Source organism: Urocampus carinirostris, chromosome 1, assembly GCF_059441175.1.
Source record: "Urocampus carinirostris isolate Australia breed hairy pipefish chromosome 1, RoL_Ucar_1.0, whole genome shotgun sequence".
NCBI classification, from domain to species: domain Eukaryota; kingdom Metazoa; phylum Chordata; class Actinopteri; order Syngnathiformes; family Syngnathidae; genus Urocampus; species Urocampus carinirostris.
In genome coordinates, this window is record NC_142349.1 from 2,739,286 (window position 1) to 2,765,299 (window position 26,014).

A 26,014-nucleotide genomic window follows, 5' to 3' on the forward strand; every position below is an offset into this window, starting at 1 on the left:
TGTGTATCACCCAGAGTGACTCAGTTAAAAATGTAGGTGTCACATTTTACCCTAAAGGTTCCTTCTGATTACATGTTAAGAATATTACTACAACCGATTTTTTTCCATTTTTGCAACATGGCAAAAATTCGCCCTAGTCTGATGCTAAGAATTTAATTCATGCGTTTGTTACCTCTCGTCTTGATTACTGTAATGTACTCTTCTCCAGTCTCACGAAGTCTAGCATCAAAAGCCTGCAACTGGTACAAAATGCTGCAGAGGGGATTTTAACTGAAACTGAAAACTTTGATCACAATCCCCTGATTTTGGCTTATCTGCACTGGCTCCCTGTGAGTTTAAAATTTTATTCTAAGATGCTGTTGGTATTCTGCAAAATTATGCGTGGACTTGCCTCCTCATATCTTTCAGATTGAATGTCCCCCTATGTTCCTGCTTGGAGCCTTAGCTCTGAAAATTCTGGTTTAATATTGATTCCAAGAGCCAAGAAGAAATCCACAGGTTTGAAAGCATTCTCTATTCTGGCCTGGGTGTTGCAAATGCTTGTCTTTTGAGATTAGATCTGCAACACATGTGGGAGTGTTTAGAGGCTCAAAACACCCTTTTTTTTAAATTACTTCAAAATCATGTTGACCTCAGGAAGCTGTCAATTGGATCTTCTGTTATTATTTTAGGTTGATGTGTCAAGTTTATTTTTGTGGCCCTTAATACAGACGTCGACATGAAAAACATCAAATATTGTATTGTCTGTACAACCATTTGAGAGGGCTGCCGCTATTTAAATAAACATGACTTGTCCGAGTGTAATACAGTACAGTATAACCCTAACTGTCGCGCGTGCACAGAAACACCCACTCCCTTTTTGCGACAATTGGCCTTGTTCCACGGCAACCCGCCATTTTGGTTTTACAGAAGTTGCACCAGCTTCGCGTTGATCTTTGTAGTTGACGCATTGTGTTGGGCGTGCTCAGCAACTTTACAATTCTTTAATAAACGAATTTGAAACACACTTCAACTGAACCCAGTCGGTTGTTAGAAATCTTAAGTGTTTGTTTAAAGTCGATGGTCTGATTTATCTTTCGACGTTGGATGCGTGAAGGAAGGTAAGATTGACCATGTTTCCAGTTAGCATAGCTATCCTGGTGTTTTACAGAAATTGTAGTCGAGTGAGCTAAACAAAAGTTGATAATCTGACTATATCGATTTCCAATGATTAGTAGTGTCGTTCATTTAAAGAAGAACCACCAAGTCATCTAGCTTCTCCATAAATCCAAATAGAACGACGACGGACATGCTAGTTAGCACGATAAGCTATCAGCCATGTCCGCCTTTGTACTCTGGTTGACCCGATACTGTTTCACAACATTCCTTAAACATGGGGTACTAAACAATACTTATACATGTGCCGAAAAGGAGTAGACTGAAGCCTAAGCTTTTAATATTCATTTTTTTCCTCGCAAACGTATTCAAAACCAAAATAAGGAAATAGCATAGTATCCATCATAGGAAAATTGGAAACTTAAACAACATTTCTGTCTTTCACGAGTGACTCTTGTATATCATACCCAGACATACTCGATGTATTAATCTTTGGTATGTTTATCTAAAATACCAATAGTATAGATCTGCAGCAACGAATCGATAACATGGATAATTAAAAAAAGTTGGCAAATAATTACCTCGTTGATTCGTCGTGTGGCGTAATTTATGAGCAACTTTGCACGTTAAATCATTGCAGATAATTGGATTTCCTTGTGAAGTTTTAGGGTTGTAGTACCACTCTGGTTCGCCATAGAGCGCCCTGGGACCCTTTTAATAAAGTATCTTACACCTTTTTAAAATTATTTGTATTCAACATTGCATCATTAAAAACATTATTGGCATACTACAGTCAAAAATATTCCAGGGAACAAAGTGCTGCAGAAATTCAGAGGAAAAAAATATGAAAATATAAAGTAAAAAGCCAAATAATATATACATGTTTATCTCAACACAGAGTGCAGATTCTTCTCCATATTATATAGCATTGGCACACTTTGAATGTTTATCATATTCAAAGACTTAACCAAAGGAAAAAAATAAATGATCTCACATTTTGTAAAGTGGGTTTACTTTGCGTTTCTAAACATGTCATGTGATTACTAGATTATTATTGGAAGTGGTGTGAAATAAACACCGTTAACCACTCCAAAAATAATTTTATAGAAAATCGCAAGGACCCCAACATTGGTGAGCTATTTTCAAAACAAGTCTGCAAGCACCTTAGCAGTTCCAAGGCGGCACTACGTTTGAGACCCCTGGCCTTGTTGGGTGGCACAATGGTTTTCCATTCTTGTGCGGGAATTCTGGACCTCAAGGGTTACAACATGTGTATTTATTTTGTCCATTTATTATCTTCCGCTTATTCATTTTTCCAGGTAAAAATGACACAGTTTCTACCCCCGAACCTTCTTGCCCTTTTTGCGCCACGTGACCCCATCCCTTTTCTGCCTCAATTGGAAAAGTTGCCGCACGAAAAACACCACAATCAACCGTACTGTGGTATCGCCCCGTTCATCCGGCACTTTGAGGTTAGGACTTTATTAAGTATACACAACTTGCACAAGTGATTTTACCACCATTGGGGAGTACAAAACCTTTTTAAATGTATTTGCCGTTCTGTGATTAGGATCCAAGAGATGCCCCTCCACCAACAAGGGCTGAGACTCGGGAAGAGAGATTGGAGAGAAAGGTGAGGAGAGGCAGGGGGCTTTGACATGGCTATTCATAATGCTCGGACAGGGTCAATGAATGATGAAAATAGATGTTGTCGCATTGACTGAGCCATTGCTCTGTAGAGCGGCTCGGTTTTGGTAAAAAAATCTTAACTGCGATTGTTTTGCATTTTCTGTATTTTTTTTTTTTTTTTTTTGAGTACTTAATGATACTTGCATGTTTTAGCTTATTAAGGTCCCGCTAGTGGTACAAACACTACTCATCCAATAAAAACATTTATTTAAATATTTGGCTAAAATGCATGAACTATCATACCAATTATTTTTTTATTAAAAAGGTGTTTTTCTTTACACCGTGGAATTCCCACTTTGATTGGCCATGTTTTTCCGTAATCCTGCCGCCACGCTGTGCCGTGTTTCATTGGCCCTCACTTGTACCAGACAACACCGCCATCTAGTGGTTTAATAATACTCATTGGGGTTTTGAGAAAACAGGGCCCTCTTCTCAGGAGCTTAGTTAAGGCCCGGTCACACAGCCTTTCACGGGCCTATCGAGGCTAAATCACGGACAGAAATTTCTGCCCGTGAAGCAGACGCTGTTGGACGCTTTTGAGATCGCGATACAGACGAGAGACAGCCGTGCTTTACACGCGGTAAGAAATTCACACGCGGTTGGCCGCGCGAAAAAGTTTTGCGCTGCTTAAAACTTTAGACCACGGGTAACCGCGGGCGGCACAGCGATGCAGCCGCAGTTACCAGCGATAAGGATGCGGAACAGTCGCCGGCCAATTTTGCACATTTTCCACCGCGGGCAACCATGGGCAAAAAAAAATCGCAAAACTTTACCCGCGATACAGACGCAAAAGGCTCTGTTACCGGGCCTTAAGGGTTGCTGTCTGCTGACACATGGTTGGTTTGTGGCATAGTGTGCTGTTTGCAAACTTTGCCTTGCCTTTAGCCTTCATTGGCTCGTGCCATTAAAATCTTGCCTCTGATTGGCCGGCACCATTAAAACCTGAACTGTGACAATTCACACTCAATTCCTCAAATAAGAACAATGCAAAAAAAACGAAAAACATGGGCTGATTGCGATTTTTCAGATCAGTATCTCAATTTCGATGCAATTTTAGATTATTTTTAAAGTGCATTTTCTAAGCTAGTTTTCGTTGTACTTTATCGTAGTGAGCAGGGTTTTCCATATAATTTTATGACATCCTGTTGGGTGGACAGTCTAGAACAGAGGTGTGAACGTTTGACGCCCCCACCGCAATAAAAAGGTTAAAGCGATAATTGAATGATTCAGCCCCTCCAAATGGGGAAAAAAAAAATCCACTGTTCCAAAAACCATATTGATTGTTCCGGGATTTGGATTTTTTTTTTTTTTACATAACATGAGCTGATTGTCTACCTTATAAAGGCTGGCCAAAAAGGGGGGCTTAAAATTTTGCGTTTTGGTCACTTTGAGTCTCCATAGTTTGTAGTCTTCCTTGCACTCGTTTTTGGTTGTGCTACACAATACAGAAATATCTAGTGGTTAAATGTTCTAGATTTTAGATGACTAAGAACATTTTAATTTTTTTCCGAATTAACTTCACTTTACAAATGCAAATTGTATGATTGATGTAGAAAAAACAGTATTCTTCTCACACTTAATAATTATTTCCTGTTGTTTCACTTTTTTGTTTCTGGTACCTTTTGCGGGCTGTGTGAGGATCAGGGTATGATCCCAGGCTGCTCGGTGACCATGTCAATATATCTATGAGCAGTTAAGATAAATGAAGCTAGGGTGGCCCCAAATGTGGTATCTTTACTGGATAGATGAGATGTGAAATGTACAGGCAAAGCACTTTGTAATGCCTTGTAATATGGAAGAGCGCTGTGTAAATCTGGTACTAGTATTATTACCCGAGTCACTGAAACAGCTGTTAGTGCACCAAATCATCTAAATTGTTTATTCATTTGCAGAGGCGAGAGAAAATTGAAAGGAGACAAACAGTGGTGGAAACCGAACTGAAACTTTGTGAGTTCCCTTTATAATAAATGCTGAGCTGTCATATCAGATTTTTTTCCTGTGCTTGAAAATTGTTCCTATCTGCATTCATTTAGGGGACCCCCACAGTGATCCAAATGCCCAAGGAGATGCCTTCAAAACATTGTTTGTTGCTAGAGTGGTGAGTATAGTCTCTATATGACAATTGTATTCTCACAGTGAGAGTATTGCCACTGGTACTGCTCTTTGCTCCTACAAATAACGACCAAAATTTTCTTTTGTCTAGAACTACGATACTACAGAGTCCAAGCTTCGCCGGGAATTTGAAGTTTATGGCCCGATTAAACGGGTATGTTTGCTTTTTTCCAGTTTAGACATTCTAAGATGCATGAATGAACAAAAAGCTAAATTTGAGGTACCGTATTTTTCACACTAAGGCGCACCCGGTTATAGGGCGCACCCCGAAAAAATCGTTTTTGGTCCTATTTTTGACATACATAAGACGCTACAATGGGAACGTCGACAAAACAGTCAGATAGTTCAGTCAAACTTATTACCCCCTTAACATTCCGAAAGCTTGCAAAGACGCAAATACGTGTCGAGAACATGTGCGGATGCGGTGTCCGTACGATGTCACTCAAATGCATCGTTCCATCATTCGGAAGGTTAAAGTCTTGGGATTCAAGAAATGCCACACATTCCTTAGTTTCTATTTTCTTTTTCACTCGCAACTTTACCGTGCATATGACAATAAACACTTGGAAATGAGTTTAATTTAAAAATAGACACTCCATTCCATCCATTATCTGCACCGCTTATCACAGAATTATCGAGTTCAGTCTGAAACAAGATACAGGGACAATATAAAACCCGGAGTAGCTCACCGAAGTCGTTGTGTTCATAATAATGTGCAGCCAATGTCCTCTTATATCCGCGAGTGCAGTAAATCCAGGAGAATAAAATATTTACGAATACAGAATAGAAAAAAATGCTTTCTGTGTGCCGTCAGCCACGTGCTATACGCATTCATCTTTTTCGGCCAATTGCAGGCTTTGTTTTGCCGTTAAAGCCAATGCCAGCCTGTAAATGATAAAAAGTATCCGCCTCTTGACCTCCGAATAACTTTAGCCAATAGTGATTGATTCAACTGATGATTGACACATCTTTTTCGGCCAATTGCAGCCTTTGTTTTGCTGTTTAAGCCAATGCCAGCCTGTAAATGATAAAAAGGATCCGCCCCTTCACCTCCGAATAGCTTTAGCCAATAGTGATCGATTCAAATGATGATTGAAACATTGGTTATCCAATGAAACGCCGGTAAATAAATCCCAGCATACACCGCGTACTACTTGGCGTTCGGGGGGAAATCTAGTCGGCGGCTGCAAGTTAGTTGGAAAACTTAATGTTGATCCATAAATAAGGCGCACTGTATTATAAGGCGCATGGTCAGCTTTTGAAAAAAATAAAGGCTTTTAGGTGCGCCTTATAGTGCGGAAAATACGGTAATATTAGAGGTGACATTTGTTGCTGAAACCACCTCAAATTCATTTGGAAAAGGTTTGGAATCTGTCTCGAGTTGGCGTTTGGACTGAATTTAAAACCGTCCTTTTCTTACTTTTCTCCCGGACATGAAATTACTTTCCACCCCTATTCCCTCTGCCTCCTTTGCTCCAGCCCATGTTTTACATGGCCTGAACACCTTTAGTAAAAGGTGCAGGGGGAAAAATTATAAAGGCTTTTTAAACTCATTTGGGCATCGTTCGACCAATTATTGGGTGTGCCGTTTATCGTCACCGATATTTGGGAATTTGACGGATATGGATATCGCCATATTATGAAGAAAGTTTTAGAAATTATTTAACTCATGAGGGAAGTTTGGGTTGAATTTGGGGGTGCTTGAGCCACCTAAAAATGGGCTGGTTTTGCCCATGTTCACAACCTCGACTAGTGATACACAAGTAGGCCTTATATAGTGTACTATAGTAGCCATATTGTAATGCATGTTTATTGTACATGGTTTTTCACTAATTGCTGTAACCAGGGGCACCATTGTGACTGAGACACCGGTTTTATTGGCTTTCCATGTGAAAGTAACACACTTATTTTGTTTTGTGAAAGATAATTTATGTCAGTTGTGTTGAAATCGTGATTTATTTACTGTAAGGGTTTTCAGTGCGCGATTAATGTTTTTTTAAATATATAACCAATATTCTTTTTTTTCTTTTTTTTTTCAGAAAATGTAGTCGTATGCAAAAGTTTGGGCACCCCTTATCATTTAAGATTTTCCTTTATAAATCATCTGTTTTTCAGATCAGCAATTTCAGTTAAATACATCAAATAGGAGACAAACACATTGATATCTGTGAAGTGAAATGAAGATTATAGGATTTACAGAAAATGTGCAATAATTGCTTAAACAAAAGTGAATTTGCGCTCTGCCTTAGGTTTTCATTCATTTTCAAATGGTAATGGTGAATGTGAGTGAAGGACTGTTGTTTCAAATACAGTTCAAATGCCAACCAAAATCCTTAATATGAAAAATTTGAGTGCATCTAAGTCACATTCGTGGACACGCCACAGAAGCAGCATGAAAGTCTGCGATGATAATTTTTGTGAAAGGATGGCATCAGCAAGTAGAATATTTTGAACTTTCGGACACAACCTTTAAAATCTGACTATTTAAAATAAGACACACTTCAAACCTTTTTGCATTTTGTGGCTTTGGAAGAATATAGAGGAACACCACACTTATTAGTCATGTGAAAGTGAAAGATTAGTCATGTTAGTTGTGTTGAAGTTTGAATTTATTTGCCGTAAAAAAAGGTTAAAGCACTACAAAAGTTTCATCAGAATTTATAAGAAATATTTTTTGTTTCTTTTTACAATATTTAAAATGTCTTATGCCAATATTGTAGATTTTACAGCAAATGAATATCAGCTCCAAATATGTTATCGGCCTCTTAATACTAATAATCTGTATCTGCCCTGGAAAACCCATTTCGGTCTATCTTCAGAATGCAATTACGATAATTGTTCGTCAAAATATCTAATGACTGCTGATGTTTTGCCTGTTGCTTGCAGATCTATATAGTCTACAACAAGAAGACAGGAAAACCTCGTGGATATGCCTTTATTGAGTATGAGCACGAGCGTGACATGCACTGTGAGTACAAGTATAGCACTGTGAGCACACAAACATATCATAAATTCATCAAGCTGCGTTAAGGATAGATCATTTGTTGGTGCCACACTTTTTGGTGGGGTTGACATTGTTGATTAGCTTGGATCAGTCACAATTATAGATCAGAAGTTATTGTACATTCCTCCTCACATTTGCATGATGAAATCAGTCTTGTGGTTGTGTGATGTTTGTCTGTCCGTTGCGTGTCATCAGTTGGCTGATGGTTTGGTTGTAGAAGGTATTGCTTCATTCAGTGAGGCATCATGGGGAAAATGGGTGAAGAAAAAGGTAGAGGGTGTGCCTCTTCTGTGAACCTGAACCTCTGCCTGTGAAAAGGCGCGTTGTCTTTGAACTGTTAGGTGATGTAGCTTTGTGGAAGGGCACCACTGCTGGTTGGACTCCATGGGTAAGCACACGGTTAGATTAGTCACTCATCCAATGGGGCATATGCTGGAAAATAATTACTGTTGATTTTTTTTTTTTTTTGTCCCATAGAGTTGGCTTTTCGTGTTGTGGTCTTCAACTTTAGTCATGGTGAAATATGGCTCTGACTAAAATTAACCTTATTAAAGTATTTTTGAAAATTATGTCTTAATGGATCATCGAAACCTGTTTAGACAGGTAAGAGGTGTCAGCTATGCAAGACCAGAGTTGCTGATCACAACAACATAGTTAAGCAAAGGGTTAAATGGAGTTGGGAAGCGGGGTTAAACATCATATTAACTGTGTGTTATTTTCATTGCCACTGCAGCCGCCAATCTGTGATGGCTTTTGGCCAGAGCTGGCTAGCAGATGATGATGGTGGTTATGATACATCTACACCCTACTACCACTGCTCAGTATATGGTTGGTATAATGGGTTTGTATGATGGGTAAGATTTCTTTCCACCCTATACAGGGAAGAGGAGCTACGTTCAATGGAAAAAGCTTTTTTCCTGGAAAAGCCCAGGAGCTTTCCTGTTGGTTGTTTTTTAATTTGACCATTGGACGCACAGCAAAACAAGGGCAAATTTAATGGTACCCACCCATTCGCTCTGCCTTTTTCTCTTAGAGCCACCTTGGGTTGATGCTAGGAAGTTTCAAAGAAACGAGAAACGCATGAAGCAGAAAATATATCATTAGTCAGATAGGGACACCTCTTATTTGTTATTCACAGTATTAAGTGTTTATCCTTGAGTCCCAGTGCCATATCTAATCTCTTTGATAAACAATTTGTGGTTTCCAATGACTATAAAGAATTCTAATTTACAAAAGCCATCATAGGACACTAATAAATCAAATATTGTTCTTCTTTGCTTTCTTTTTTATAATATACATATACACTAAGGAAGGAACTCCTCTTACCTTGCTGACGTATTGGAGTGTGTTACACTTCCTGTTTGATGTACGGTAGAAACAAATTCTATGGGCTTAGAAATTAGCCCATATATGACTAGTTTTTTATCAGGTTAAATATGTAATCTCTGTTAGTTTCGGGGGGAAATTATCTCTACTCTAGATTTGTTTATATTTAATTAATTTGATAGCTAAACCGTAAGCTTTTGTCAGAATCGCCTATAGTACTGAAATATCTCGTGAATAAAGTGTTACTGTTAAGTTTAAGGTGGCTTTAATTGAAAATTCAGATGTCTATTCCAGTTAGTACTGATTTGGGGCCATTCAAAAAAAGACTTATTTACTACATTTACAAGTTGTTAGATTTAGTTACACAGTGATAACTCGAGTTACGCATATTGAAGCAAATTTTCTTTCTTTTGAGCGGCTTGTGTAATTGCTAACCATGAATTAGATGGAGTTGTGTAAAGGCTACATCAGTCTGGAGACTTTTTCACCTTTCTCTGGTCAGTTTTTGGAGTGCTGGTTAGGGTTTGGTAAGGCCCTGTTATTGGATGGCATTTAAATGGCATCCTTATCGAAAAGGGGGAGTGGAGGGGTTGTGGTAAGGCCCCTGATGTTGTGATGAAGTGAATTCTGCTGTTGAGGGGTTGTGGTAAGGCCCTCAGACTGAGTTCTTAAAACTCTTAACGGTCGATGTGAGATTCTGTGTTGTCGAAATGGTAAAACTGGGTGGTTTTGGTAAGTCCTGGTTCGTCAACCTCAAGATGGTAGAAACGTCATTCTGCACCAAAGACCAGTGTAGCAGAGGATGCATCCCAATGTCAAAGTTCTTCATTTGTGCAAGATGGATCAACAAACTGTGGTTTAATATTACGGGGTGAGGTGTGAGACACTTTGTGAATGTGCACATTTTTGTTGGTTTCTCCATTCTACTGCTATTGCATTGGAGGATTGTAACGACAAAATAATAGTTATCTGATGGAAACTACCTCAAAGTATACATTTCCTATATAACACAAAATAATGTTCACAAATAATATTTGAAAACTTTATTCCAATTCTTAAATCATTATAAGCGTGCGTGTGTGTGTGTGTGTGTGTGTGTGTGTTTGTTTGTTGCTGCAGGTTTGTTTTTACTAATTTTGTAGTTGCAAATTTTTATCCGTTGCATGACTCAGTCGTGCTACAATGTGGTAAATGATCAATCCTACCACAATGGCAATTCTTTGTAAAATCTTTGTGGAAACGTGTGCTGTAGAGTCGCTTAATTTAGAAATTCAATAAATTAAAATTGACTTCATGCAGAAATTACATTAAATATATAACATACGTGTTAAATACTTCAATGTAACACCGCTTTAAAATGAAAAGTTAAAATAAACGCGTAAAGCATTGAGCATTCATCGGGTGGAAAGAAGGCTACTCCAATTATCCTTCGGCTTTTATCCAGAGAGCAACTCTCTTGGCGTCACCTGCTCTTGGTCAGTATGCAAAAACACTGTTTCATCTGGTTAAGTGACGCACTTAACTCTTATCGCTTTTTTCTCCTCCTACCCCCTACTCCTATTCTCCAGCTGCATACAAGCACGCAGATGGCAAGAAGATTGATGGTAGAAGAGTGCTGGTGGACGTGGAACGAGGACGCACAGTCAAAGGATGGCATCCTCGGAGACTCGGTTGGTTTTGGAAGCTCTCCTGGTTAGGGCTGCAACAATTAAATGACAAAAATCTAGAAAAGAAATGGTCAATAAAATAATTTACTGTCAACTATTGTCGCCAGACATATTTTTCCAAATGTTTGGGGGGAATTTTAGTCTGGATACGGCCAATAGAGACCACTTGTAAAATTGCAAAGCAGACATTGCGTATCATGGCAGTAGATTGGTGACACATGAGCATTTCAAAAGCAGTGTCTTTAAAGATTGATACAAGGTTCAAGCTAATGTGGTTTTGATGACATCCATTGTACATTTTATTTTTGCCATAAGAGTTCTTGAGCATTATGCCAGACAGCACCTGAATAACATTTTAAACAAAATGCATGTGTTTTGAACAAACGTCAGTTGTTAAATCTTTTAAAATGACAAATGTCAGTGGTTACAGTTCAATTGAAATGTTTAATTTTAATCTGATCGGTAACGTTTAGTCAAGTCATGTTTATTTGTATCGCCTTTACATTGTTACAAAGAATGACAATACAAAGGAAATTATTATTATTATTATTATTAATCACAGTGTCTCAAAGGGCTGCACCGATGCCATCCCCTGATCTGAAATCTAAATGTGGGCAAGGAAAAACTCAAAGCTCACCATGAGGAAAATTAAACATTGAAGGTGTCGCACATGTGGTCAAGTATGTTTTAAGCCTAGATTGAAATGCTTTCACTGAGGTTGCACATCGAATCTCAGAGGGCAGCGCATTTTAACCACCAGGGCCCGAATGGAGAACGGTCTTGAGCCTGCTCATATATTTTTGGCTCTCGTATGATAGTAATAAAAATAAAATACATATTTTACATTGTACCCATTTTTATCCTGTTTATAATCATTTGCCACGTGACATATTTTCACAGAAATAAGGCGCATCGTTGTAAAAGGCGGAGTCTCAATTGCTGGTTCCATTTCTGTATTTAACGCATACATACGGTGCATCTGATTATTGGGCGCGGGTGTCCTCTGCAATGTCCGCCTTACAAGAACCGACAATCATACAAGTGTTAATATTTAAGATAGCAGGAGCAAAACTGAGTTTGGTAGTGGTTCATACAAGTATTGATTACCAAGTACTAACATATTTTTAATCATTTAAAGGCACAGGCATGGTAGAAAAAAAGATACGTTTTTTTACAGGTAATCGCTATCACTGAAACGCATCGGAGTCCTCATCTTCTGTTTCTGAACTGAACAGCTGTGCTAATTTTCCATCAAACATGCCAGGTTCACTTTCTCCACATTCGGTTACTTTGTTTGCCGTGGGATTCCTCAGAAACGAGGCCGGCTTTTACAGGAGTTCGAACAGTCCCAGCAGACACGTTAGCCCAGGCATTTACAATCCATTTGCAAATTGAGTCGTAACCCGGCCGGCGCTGCCTTCCGGCCATAGTGAAACTGGACTCTTGCTCCAACGCCACTCCAGCTTTACTTTGAACGACCAGTTCATGCTGATGTGTAGCAGTTGGTTAAACACTTGACCCTTTAGCGTTTTTATGGTGTCGTCTCTTACGTCCGCTTAGCAACACACTCAGGGAAAACTGCACAAAAGAGTTTACCGCACAAAAACTTTAATGTGTGCCGTATGGTTGTGAAAATAATAATTAATCTAACTAGTCAACCATTGAAATAGCTGTTGGTTGCAGCCCTACTCCTGACAATCTGTATTGGAAAGTCAACCAAATATTAAAAATATTGTGTTTATATTTGGCCCAGGTGGAGGATTAGGAGGAACCAGAAGAGGCGGCGCTGATGTCAACATCAAGCACTCCGGCCGAGATGACGCCACTCGCTATGACGAGCGACCCATTGGGGGGTAAAATGACCTTTTGCCAATGCTCAGTTAAAATTTAAGTTTGTAACAAATTTCGCTTTGTCCTGCCACCTCTATAGTGAACGTGATCGCGGAGATCGAAGGGAACGTAGTCGTGACAAGGATAGAGAGCGTCGTAGGTCCCGGTCCCGTGACCGCCGCCGCCACACCCGTTCTCGTGAGCGCGACAGGGACAGGCAGCCTGTACCAGGAGAGGAGACGACCCCAAGCAGTCGGCGTCGAGACAGGGACCGCGATCGTATGGTGCCACCTGGTGGGGACAGCAGGAGTAGGGAAAGGAGTCGAGATCGCGACAGGAAGAGGAGAAGTCGAAGCCGGGATCGCAAACGCGACCGCGAGAGGGCCAAGGGAACTGAAGGTGAGGAAGCCAACCCAGGAGATGTAGGTCCTGGTGGCCCAGATGGTGAGCGAGGACCTGAAGAAGCTGAGGGAGAAGCAGGAGCGGCAACAGAAGAGCGCAGGGACAGAGAAAAGGATAGAGATCGCAGACGCAGCCACAGGGACAGAGACAGGCGTAGGGGTGACCGAGAGAGAGACAGGGATCACAAGAGAGAACGGGGAGATAGGGATAGGGTTGATCGTCGGGAAGAACGCCATACCTCTTCGCGAGAAGACGCAGGCCCTCAAGATGAGATGGCCAATGACGAAGGAGAAGCACCGCCTAACATGGAGGAGTACAGTCAAGATGGAATAACGGACCAGCAGCCAATGCCTGAGGAATACGCTTCTGGTGAGAATGGCTATAAGGTAGAGGCAACCACTGGTGATGAGTACTAAGTTAGACCCACCCCCATCAAGCTCACTCAAATAATTGTTCTCAGTCTATTTTACTGTGACTTCCTAAATTCTACAAAAAACATGTTGTCCATATTTCTGCTATTTCTAAACAAATGATAAACGTCCTTCCAAACGGTGTTTTTACAAATTGTCCAAATTAATTAATACGCTAGTTTTCTGATTCAATTTGTTTGTTTTGCCTCTTGGTTGAGTAAGGTGTACAGCAGTCTAAGACATGCCATCATATTTTATTTGTTAAACAACAAGTCCAGTTGTAAGTGTTTGTGAGACCTTAGTTTTTTTGAGTTAATAATTCAAATTTTTGAAAATTCAATTAAATTTTTTTAAATGAAGTCGTGGTGTCTTCAATTATTGTCCTGTAATTGAATTTGAAAAAAATATGAAGGCCGCCAAAAAGGTGCTCAGGCTACTTGGTGATTTTTCACTTCGATAATTAACCGCCAAAACCAGGGGATCTCTGTATGGAGGGCAAGATTAAATCATTCAACAGGTAAACTTTGGCCCCTGGGCTGGAGGTTTGAGATGTTGCTGTAATGTGATGTGCCACACTGCTTTCAATAATTGTGCGTTTAAAGTTATGTGTGTTGAGTCAGTTTGCCTGTTGACCAATTTGTAGTGAAGTGCATCTAATGCTGGGGTAGACGGACTACGGCCTGCGAGTCACATGGGCCCGGAAGGCTCTTCAATCCCACCAGTCGAACGAAAATGGTAAAAATATCTCAACAATATAAGTAAAGTATAATAAAAATATATTTTTCTAGCTTTGTCTCAGAGGTCATTTTGTGCCTACTACAAAATTACCACAAAATATCAAATTTAATTAAAACAATTTCTTGCTTTCTGCCGCTATCACCTGGCTTTTGTTATCACTGCTGCTTCAGCTCGTGATGCGAGTCGAAGTACGTGAATTCCTTAGATGCGCTCGGGTAAACTTTTTTTTTCTATCTTGGTTTATATTGGCGTTCGGACGACTTGAAGGTATTTTCTTACTTTCACCATTTTCTTGGTACACTGACAAATACAAATAAAATAAAAACCTGCGAGGATGCGCATAACTCCAGCACTCACCCCAACCCCCATTCAGACCTAGTGAGTTCCTCCGTGAACAGCTCTCATTAAAGTAAGATAAAAGCAGATATGTGCAGTGGAAAATAAAGCATAAGAGCTCTTTCAGCTCAGTTGGGCATTGTCAAAGGTGCTGCCTGGGATTTGTAAATGTTTTACTCTCTGCTGTCATCTGGTTTAAAGTCATGAGCACAGCTTAATGCATCAAGTATGTGCATTTCTTGGACGTGCTCGACTAAACTCTTGGTTTTTCCATCTTATTTGGAGTTTGTTTTGGCATTCAGATTGTACTTGAAACAGGCCATTTTTTACCGTTTCCTTGCTACACTATCAACTGATCACAATCATGTAAATACCCTAACTCGCCTTTCCTGCTTCCCTAATGTGTTGAGCTTTCCGAATAGCTCTGAAAAGAGCAGTCAGGCCAAAAAAAAAATAGGACCTTTGAACTATGTCCATCCCAGCTATTGCCAGGGAGAACATGCAAACTCCAAACAGGAAGGCTGTTAGCTGGATTTGAACCCATGACCTCAGAACTGTGCCCCGGACGCGCAAACCACCGATTCCAGTTGGGCTTTATTAACACATACTTACTAGAGAAAATATTCTACTTATTACAGACGGCGCACCAAACCCATCCTTTAAAATCGAAGACCTAATATAATATTTGCAAATTATGGGGGGGAAAAAACAACACATTATACCATAGTACAAAAGATAGACTTTAGAAATGCTACTTTAGAATGCTGCTACATAAATGCCAAGGAAAGTACTACTAAACTAAGATTCATTACTTAAATGTTGAATGGTTTACATTTATACAAATACCATATTTTCCGCACTATAGGGCGCACCTGGTTATAGGACCCACCCCCAAAAAATAGTTTTTGGTCCTATATCTTCCATAGATAAGGCGCACCATATTATAAGGCGCTACAATGGGAACGTCGACAAAACATGATTCAGTCAAACTGATTACCCCCTTAACATTCCCAAAGCTTGCAAAGAAGAAAATACGTGTCGTAGACACGTGCGGATGCGGTGTCCGTACGATGTCACTCAAATGCATCATTTCAAATATCATTCGGAAGGTTAAAGTCTTGGGATTCAAGAAATGCCAACCATTCCTTAGTTTCTATTTTCTTTTTCGCTCGCAACTTTACTGTGCATATGACAATAAACACTTGGAATTGAGTTTAATTCACTCAACTCATCACAGCAACATCAAGATCGTTCTAAAACAAGATACCGGGAAAATATAAAGTCGCATAGCTCACCGAAGTTCTCACGTTCAATAATGATACGCAACCATGGTCTTCTTACAACCGTGAGTGTAGTAAATTTAGGAGAGTAAAATATTTACAAATACAGACTAATGAAACATGTTTCTTTATGGCGTAGTTTAGCAAGCTTGCTATTCAGTCATCTTTTTTGGCCAATTGCAGGGTTTGTTTTGGCCCTCTAGCCTATCCGAGGCTCCGAATAACTTCAGCCAATAGCGATCGATTTAACTGATGATTGACACATCTTTTTCGGCCAATTGCAGGGTTTGTTTTGGCCCTCTAGCCTATCCGAGGCTCCGAATAACTTTAGCCAATAGCAATCGATTCAAATGATGATTGACACATTGGTTAGCCAATGAAACGCCGGTATATAAATCCCAGCATACACCGCGGACTACTCCACGTTCGGGGGGAAATCGAGTCCGCGGCTGTTGCGTAAATTGCGAGACCTTGCGATTTAATATTGAGCCATATATAAGGCGCACTGTATTATAAGGCGCATGGTCAGCTTTTGAAAAACATTAAGACTTTTAGGTGCGCCTTATAGTGCGGAAAATACGGTACCTAATATTTGCTTTAAATCTGAGCATTTGAAAAACCCCTGGATTAAACAAATCTATTTTAAAACAAATGTAAAAAGCAACATGTAGATGTCTGAATGTGTATTAATAAATACAAATAAAACAATTGGTTAGGTTCTTTAGGACTGGCTCCTTGGCAATTTTTTTCCTATCCCAACGTGGCCCGCAACTAAGTTTGCCCACCCTTGATTTAAAGCTTGAATTATAATGTTACCTACTGTTTAAAGTTATTATGATATGTGGTCACTGGCTCAGGAAGTAATAAAGGAAATTCATTATTTGGTTAATAATTTGTGTTTTTACAATAGTTTTAATCAGTTTCACTGTATTTTTATTTTTTTTCTCGTAAAATAAAAATTAAAACTTTTATGCAAGTGGAACAAAATCATACCTTTTTCTTTTGGGGGGGAATCAACATTCAAACCAGCGTAACAGTTTATTGACCACGTATACATAAATACAACATAAAATTTAAAATGTTCTCAATGTCTTTCAAAGTCCAATTCATCATTAGACACACCAAAGAGTTGTGTCCATTGTTGTACTTTTTGTTTTTGTCTTTAAGGATGATTTTCTGCTTCTCCATTCCCTAACATTTGTCTTTGGTACCATGGATACAAAGTGTGATAAGATAAAATCAAATGTGCGTTTAACACAAATAAATGCAGTGCTCCTGCCCGTACGAATTACACTGATTTGAATTCAAACGCACCGCCTCAAACACCCGATACATTCGGGGGATATCACGATACCCCCCCCCCCACCTAAATACATTTTCTCCTCCATGGGTGCAACCAACCGATTTTGGGAGGGGCTCAAGCACCCACAAATTCAACCCAATCACCCCCAAGAATTATAGCATTTTTAAAACTCTTATTCCTCATAGACGATAGGATAGGCTCAAATATGATGAAAACGCTAGATTAAAAAAAAGTACAACAATACAAAAATGTGAACAAAGTACTGCACTGTCTTGAAATGTTCAGTCCATTTGATTCCAAGCTCCGTTCTCGCTTCCATCCCCGCCCTATTTCGGAATAAAAAAGTGTTAAATAAAATGCATCATTGTCTAGCACAGTGTTTTTCAACCTTTTTTGAGCTAGGGCATGATTTTTACCTTGGAAAATTTTTCCGGCACACCACTAACCAAAAATGTAAAATGACACTGAACAGTATGTTTATTTACAATATAATTTATAATATCTCCAGTTTTTACAGCACAGACACTTGGCAATGACATAATATTTGCAGAAATCGATTCATAAATGTTTTATACAATTATAAATTTTAAAAAGTGACATTGGATAATTTATCACGCACACCTGACGATCTCTCACAGAACACTAGTGGTTGAAAATCACTAGTCTAGCAAGTTCCCTGATTCTTCCAAATGTGCAAATTTATGTGTATTTACTCTTGGAATTAACATCGTAAATACTGGGCGCGGTGTGGTAATTGGGTTTCTGCTAACTACAAAGTGTAATGTGATGTTTACGAATGGGAAGTGATACTCCTGAATAGTCTCCTCCATCATCTGGTACCTTATAGTGGTGGAGGAGTTTGTGTGTCCCAATGATCCTAGGAGCTATGTTGTCGGGGGCTGTAAGCTCCTGGTAGCGTCACCCATGGCAAACAGGTTCTAGGTGAGTGGCCAGATCAGAAGACCCCTTATGAAGAGAAAAAACGTTGGTCCACAATTTCCCTCGCCCGAAAGCGGGTTACCGGGGCCCCCTTCTGGAGCCAGGCCTGGAGGTGGGGTCCGCTGGCGAAGGCCTGGTGGCCTTTACTCACAGGGTCCGGCCGGGCACAGCCCGAATGGACGATGTGGGTCCCTCTTCCCATGGGCTCACCACCTGTAGGAGGGGCCAAAGGGGTCGGGTGCGCAGAAAGCTGGGTTGCGGCCAAGGGAGGGGTCCTTTGCGCGACGATCCCCGGCTACACAAACTGGCTTTTGGGACATGGAATGTTACCTCTCTGGCAGAGAAGGAGCCCGAGTTGGTGTGTGAGGTTGAGAAGTTCTAACTAGACATAGCCGGACTCACCTCCATGCACGGCTTGGGCTCTGGCACCAGTCCTCTCGAGAGGGGTTGGACTCTCTTCCACTCTAGAGTTGCCCATGGTGAAAGGCGCAGAGCCGGTGTGGGCATATTAGTTGCTCCACGGCTCAGCGCCTGTATGTTGGGGTAGCCTCCCTCCGCCTTTGGGCGGAGGGACGGGTCCTGACAGTTGTTTGTGCTTATGCATCAAATAGCAGTTCAGAGTCCTTGGAGGGTGTGCTTGAGAGCGTGCTGCCTGGGGACTGCCTCGTAATGCTGGGAGACTTCAACACTCACGTGGGCAATGACAGTGAGACCTGGAGGGGCGTGATTGGGAAGAACGGCCCCGTAACCTAAACCCGAGTGGTGTTTCGTTATTGGACTACTGTGCCCGTCATGGTTTGTCCATAACTAACCATGTTCAGACATAAGGGTGTCCATATGTGCACTTAGCACCAGGACACCCTAGGCCGTAGTTCGATGAATGACTTTGTCGTCGTTTTGTCGGACCTGCGGCCGCATGTTATGGACACTCGGGTGAAGAGATGGGCGGAGCTGTCAACTGATCACCACCTGGTGGTGAGTTGGCTCCGATGGTGGGGGAAGATGCCGGTCCCAGGGGATAGGGACGTCTGGGCTTCCCTTTTAAGGCTGCTGCCCCCGCGACTTGACCCCAGATAAGCGGAAGATAATGTATGGATGGATAGACTCCTGAATAGTGTTGAATGATCCTAAATCACTTAAAAGTGTAATATTTGACCACCAGGTGGCACTGTATTGTCTAATGCGAACCAAGACCAGTGCCAAACGAGCACAGGGTAGCAGCAAGATGCCAGACAAACATGGCGGCGACTTCTAGGTATGGATTCTGATATGTAAGAGAAATTTTACCAACCTATGAATATTTGTAAAAAATGGCATACAATTCCACTTATAATTATTTTTTTTGTGATAGTTCATTTATGCCTATTTTTTCTTTTTTACTGAATGAAGATTTTTTTTTTGTACCACTCGGAGACACTGAATATTTCCCACTATCGCTTTGAGTGAATTAAATAATTGAAATTAAAAAACAAATTTGACCAGCCAGACACTGCGTGCTCAGCACCCTTAAAGCTCTGAAGTTAAAATCGCCCTTGTTCTCTGATCGATCTATTCTCGGCGGTCACCCTCTTTGAATTCAAAACGGTGAATTTGTGACATGTTTACAAAAGAACATACACCTTATTTTTGAGATCACAATTCATGAGAAAAATTGAGATCAAAATGAACCTCAACGATCTTGAGTAACTGCCGGAGGGAAACAAGTTTAAAGTGCTTAATTTGTTGATATGGGACACAGGATCTAGAATTATTCTTACTTCATGCATTTGATCAAATCGTCTAACGTCACACAATGAAATAAAATGTGCAGAAAAATTAGATTTTGTCTTGAGAGCGAGTTTGGCAGTTTTGCTAAATTCTGTCTTAAAATATATGGTATGGCTCTCTCCCCCCACCCAAAAACAAGATTTTGTTACTATGGCACCTTGGGTCAAAAAGGTTCCTGACCCCTGTTGGACAGGATAGGCTTATATATGATGAAACATGCTGGATTTAAAATGAAGGTAAAACAATATAAAAATATGAACAACGCAGCGTCGGAAATACTCCACTGCCTTGAAATAGTTCAGTCCATTTGGTTCCTTATACCGTATTGTACTCTTTCTGCAGTAATTTTTGTAATATTTTACATAGTAGAATTCTTTTATTGTATCTGTGGTATTACTGTAGTTGTATCTGTAGTATTTTTGTTGTATTACGGTAGTTTTTCCATTGTAGAATGTTAGTAGTGTATCTGTAATATTTTTGTAGTATTACTTGTGTCCCAGGCAACACGGCGGATGAGTGGTTGGTGTGTCCGCGGCACAGTTCTGAGGTTATGGATTCAAATCAGGCTACCAGCCTCCCTGTGCAGAGTTTGCACTTTCTCCCTGTGCTTGCATGGGTTTCCTCCCACATTCCAAAATTATGCATGTCAGGTTAATTGGGTGGTCCAATTGTCCCTAGGTGTGAATAAGCGAGTCAGTTGTCTTTCTCCTGTAACTGGCTGGCAATCAGGGTGTCCCCTGCCCACTGCCCGAAGATAGCTGGGATGGGCTCCAGCACCCCTCGGACCCGACTGTGGTTAAGCGGTACAGATAATGGATGGCTAGATTACTTGAGTCCCATTTTTTTAGTATTTTTGTAGTATTACTGTACTTTTTTTTGTATATCCTTGGTATTTTTCGAGTATTACTGTAGTGGCATTTTGTATTATCTCTGTCATAATATCTACGTAGCATTATTTTTGTATTATAGTGTTACTGTAGTGTTATTTTTGCAGTCAATATGTAGAAGTATTTTGAAGTATTTTTTGTAGTATTTCTTAAGCATTTTTTAATATTACTGTAGTTGTGTTTTTGTAGTATTTCTGTTTTAATATTCCTTTGATAGTATTTTTGTATCATAATATTACTGTAGTATTTACATTGTATTTTTTCTGATCAGAATGAGGAGAAAATATGCTAAACCTTGTTTTTAAACACTAAATTTGATATTTAGTTTTGTATTATTTTGTGGTATTTTTATTTTCATGGGGACAAAATCAACACAAAAACACACTTTTTTATTCATCCATCCATCCATTGTCTTCCGTTTATCCGGGGTCGGGTCGCGGGGGCAGCAGCTTTAAAAGGGAAGCCCAGACGTCCCTATCCCCAGCCACCTCCTCCAGCTCATCCGACGGGACCCCCGAGGCGTTCCCAAGCCAGCCGAGAGACATGTGGCCCAATCCCATTCCTCTCACTTGGCCCTGAGAACCCTCCAGTGAGGTCCCTCCATAGGCAAGTGCCCTTGGTGAGTGGAGTGCAAAGTGGAGATTGCCCCCTAGGAAATTGGACAAGACTTGCAAGGTTCCACCCCAGTCCAGTAGATGGCCGTAATACGAATTTGCTGTAGACCTCAGTGACGTATTAGTCCACGTCACATGTAAACAACTCGAGTCTCAACCTGTGGTGTGTCAGTTGGAGAGTTCGTGCAACGTTAAAAATGCCCGCTACAGCTGTGTTATTACCGATTGCCTGAAAGCTCATCATCTTTTCCGTGTCTCCAATCAACGGAGGAGAAATGTGCTATACTGAAGACAGCTTCGGCGCTATGTAGTGCTGATTCATCTTTACAAGGTACGTACACTCATTAAAAAAAATGACCCGTTCGGTCAAATACAGTAAGTTAACATACAATGCACGTTCACATAATACCTTATGTTTGTGTAGACATAAATGGCAATCTACTTATTAGTATCTTAATGCCATTTTATGACATATACAAACACAAGAACAGTCCACCTGACCCTTAAGCTGACATAATATCGTCACCAAACTTCCTTGTACGACCCAAAAACCTTAGTTCATAAGGAATTCTATTCAAAAGATTTGTCATTGGATACAAAAAAGGTCATTTCAACATTTTTTCATGATGCTTACATCACGAGTAAAAGCTGTCTTTTTCTTTTCTATGCCCAAATTTATGTCTAAATTGTTTGTTATCTATTGTGTTCCAGAGTGGCTGTCCCATAAGCGTGGACAGGTTGGACAGGAATGTTCCCATCCTGTGCTTATGGTTCGATGTGAAGTCAAAACTCTTAAGGACTTAAGGTTGAGCAAGAAGGTCATGTGGGCCCTGCAGGAGCTGCTAAAGAGGGAACAGGGCCATGGCTGGAGGGCCTGTACTGGCTGGCCCACGGTCTGTCCTACCGTGTGGTGTCACGGGTCTTCAGGGTTCCCAGGTCCACCATACACAGAATTGTCCACAGTTAATATGGAATAAATTGCCCAAAAGCCATGTTTTAGGCTTTGGAAGTCAGACCCACATTTGCATTCCGTGCTTTTCTGCATTACTATTCAATAAACATCTTTATTTTGAGTAACACCTTGGTGGTTTATTTCATAATGATGTGAGATACTGTGTGTGAACTATGTGACTGTTGGACAGAAAACAACTACAAATCACTCCAGTTTAAATAATAGTTTACTTTCAGAAAAACAAAATCACATTGGGCCGAAATACATAATAGTAAATAAATAATGTGTCACAAATTGTAACAAAAATATACCAATACTTCCATAAAGCTGGAAAACACAAACTGGAACTTCATTGAGTACTTAATAAAATAAAATATTTTCCTTTTATAAAACAAAGGGAAACATTGCAGAGATGTCACTGTTCTGGAAATTTGTCCACGAGCTTCCCAAAAAGGACGGGAACCGCTCAGTTTTGGCCACAGTTTCCTCGAGCCTTTTCGTCACTCCGGCAGACTCCTCTTTCAAAAAGTCAAGGAGTGTATCGTGCTTCCTTTTTTTTCTGGGTGATTTGGGGTTTGGCGCCGGATTAGAAGATGCCAACGACGTGCCCGTCGGTGTGGATGGCGTGGTAGCTGTGATGGTGGCCAGCTCTTCCACGGGACGTTCTACATTGGCCTTTAGGTTGGGTGGAAAAAACAAGAATTACTTAATGCTTGTGTATTGCACAAAAACAACTGTGTATAGGATGCTCAACAATTTGATGTGAGAAATTATAGGATGTGTTCTGGATAATTATTTGATAGTGAATAGATACACAAAATTGACATGTTATTCTTGTCTTAGGCTGTAAGAGCCTTCTATTGGCCAGCATCACATATGCTTTAGAATTGTCTCCACATTTTGACAACATTTTGAGAAGGTAATTAGTTTACTTAATATGTGTTTACAGAGAAGGCAGTGGACTGTGTGATAGTAATTTGTTTCAACTGTATTTCCACGTGAAATGCGGAGACATTACTCATAATGCATGATGAAAACTAATGCATTCTGATCTCACATGAAAGAATCATATTGTAAATAAAACACGACACCTGAAATTGTGTGCAGTAAACAAGCGCTTATGTACAGAACGTTATTCTGACTATGCTCCTTTAGCGACTGGCCATGTAGATGTAAAAGCACGACTCGTTTAAGATACAAACAGGGATGGGCTGAACCGTGAGTTTCTGCACAGTTATCCTACTTTACAGTTTGTAGCGTGAAGATTCTTTTTTGGCAGCTCCCTTGGTAGATTTGTGCACTTCGTAAAGTAGCGATTTTGCAATGTTCATGTTTTAACGCGTAAATACGATTTTCTATTGCATTTACGTCTAACTAAGATATCTCAATACATTTTGTTGCAAATACATGCGTGGTTGTGGAAAACTACTTACATTTGTGCGGTTCCTTTCCGGGCATGTTTGTTGATATTGAGAATTCGCAAAGCCTTCTGGGTAGTCACTTCGCCGCCAAGTGAGGTAGGGAGCTCCCTAGGTCTGAAGTGGTTATGACATGGTTTGAGGGCACTTCTCCCTCGGTCTTGAGAGTATCGGGACACACCCCATTTTCACGTGAACGCGCAAAACCGAGTGACTAGGGCACATAGCGAGTGAAAGTGCGAAGAATGGGACTCAGCCATAGTCTCTCCAACGTGTCCTGCGATGCCCCCGGGGCCTCCTGCCGGTGGGACATGCCCGGAACACCTCCCGAGGGAGGCGTCCAGGAGGCATCCTTATTAGATGCCCGAGCCACCTCAACTGGCTCCTCTCAACGCGGAGGAGCAGTGGCTCTACACCGAGTCCCTCCCGGATAACTGAGCTTCTCACCTTATCTCTAAGGGAGAACCCAGCCACTCTGCGGAGGAAACTCATTTCGGCCACTTGTATCCGGGATCGTGTTCTTTTGGTCATGACCCAAAGTTCATGACCATAGGTAAGGGTAGGAACGTAGATCGACCGGTAGATCGAGAGCTTTGCCTTTCGGCTCAGCTCCCTCTTCACCACGACGGACCGGTACAGGGTCTGAATGACGGCAGACGCTGCACCGACCTGTCTGTCGATCTCCCGTTCCAACCTACCCTCGCTCGTGAACAAGACGCCAAGATACTTGAACTCCTCCACTTGGGGCAAGACCTCCTCCCCTACCCGGAGAGAGCATACCACCCTTTTCTGACTGAGAACCATGGCCTCGGACTTGGAGGTGCTGATCCTCATCCCGGCCGCTTCACACTCGGCTGCGAATCGCTCCAGCGAGAGCTGAAGATCACGGCCTGAGGAAGCCAACAGCACCACGTCATCTGCAAAAAGCAGTGACGCAATGCTGAGGCCCCCAAACCGGACTCCATCCCCGCCAAGGCTGCGCCTAGAAATTCTGTCCATAAATGTTATGAACAGAATCGGTGACCCCTCCCTTGGGGCTTGGCTACCCAGCTCTCTGCGCACCCACAGAGAGCTGGGTAGCGGACTATATTTCCCAATACTATAATGATAAAATGCATATATATATATATATATATATATATATATACACAGTGCATCCGGAAAGTATTCACAGCGCTTCACTTTTTCCACATTTTGTTATGTTAGCCTCATTCCAAATTGTATTAATTTAATCTCTTATCTCAAAATTCTACAAAAATACTCCATTATGACAATGTGAAAAAGTTTTTTTTTTTACTTTTTTTGAATTTATTAAAAATAGAAAACTAAGAAATCACATTTACATAAGTATTCACAGCCTTTGCCATGAAGCTCAAAATTGAGCTCAGGTGCATCTTTTTTCCACTGATCATCCTTGAGATCTTTCTACAGCTTAATTGGAGTCCACCTGCAGTAAATTCAGTTGATTGGACATGATTTGAAAAGGCACACACCTGTCTATATAAGGTTCCACAGTTGAGTGTGCATGTCAGAGCACAAACACCAAGCATGAAGTCAAAAGAACGGTCTGTAGACCTGCGAGCCAGGATTGTCTTGAGGCACAAATCTTGGGAAGGATACAGAAATTTCTGCTGCTTTGAAGGTCCCAATGAGCACAGGGGCCTCCATTATTCGTAAATGGAAGACATTTGGAACCACCAGGACTCTTCCTAGAGCTGGCCGGCCTTCTAAACTGAGCGATCGGGGAATAAGGGCCTTAGTCAGGGAGGTGACCAAGAACCCGATGGTCACTCTGTCAGAGCTCCAGCGTTCTTCTGTGGAGAGAGGAGAGCCTTCCAGAAGGACAACCATCTCTGCAGCACTCCACCAATCAGGCCTGTATGGTAGAGTGGCCAGATGAAAGCTACTCCTTAGTAAAAGGAACATGGAGGCCCGTCTGGAATTTGCCAAAAAGCACCTAAATGACTCTCAGACCATGAGAAACAAAATTCTCTGGTCTGATGAGACAAAGATTGAACTCTTTGGTGTGAATGCCAGGCGCCATGTTTGGAGGAAACCAGGCACCGCTCATCACCAGGCCAATACCATCCCTACAGTGAAGCATGGTGGTGGCAGCATCATGCTGTGCGGGTGTTTTTCAGCAGCAGGAACTGGCAGACTAGTCAGGATAGAAGGAAAAATGAATGCAGCAATATATAGAGATATCCTGGATGAAAACCTGTTCCAGAGCGCGCTTGACCTCAGG

General features: G+C 41.0%; 1 protein-coding gene across 1 annotated transcript; it reads left to right on the forward strand.

Moving 5' to 3' along the window:
• Positions 1 to 877: 877 nt before the first annotated feature.
• snrnp70 (small nuclear ribonucleoprotein 70 (U1)) lies at positions 878 to 13,894 on the forward strand. The gene is made up of 10 exons (XM_088338309.1): positions 878 to 1,100; positions 2,415 to 2,567; positions 2,666 to 2,728; positions 4,677 to 4,731; positions 4,818 to 4,882; positions 4,988 to 5,050; positions 7,783 to 7,864; positions 10,795 to 10,896; positions 12,647 to 12,746; positions 12,824 to 13,894. The coding sequence occupies exons 2-10, from the start codon at positions 2,421 to 2,423 to the stop codon at positions 13,539 to 13,541; spliced, it is 1,395 nt and encodes a 464-aa protein (XP_088194435.1). The 5' UTR covers positions 878 to 1,100; positions 2,415 to 2,420; the 3' UTR covers positions 13,542 to 13,894.
• Positions 13,895 to 26,014: the final 12,120 nt, after the last annotated feature.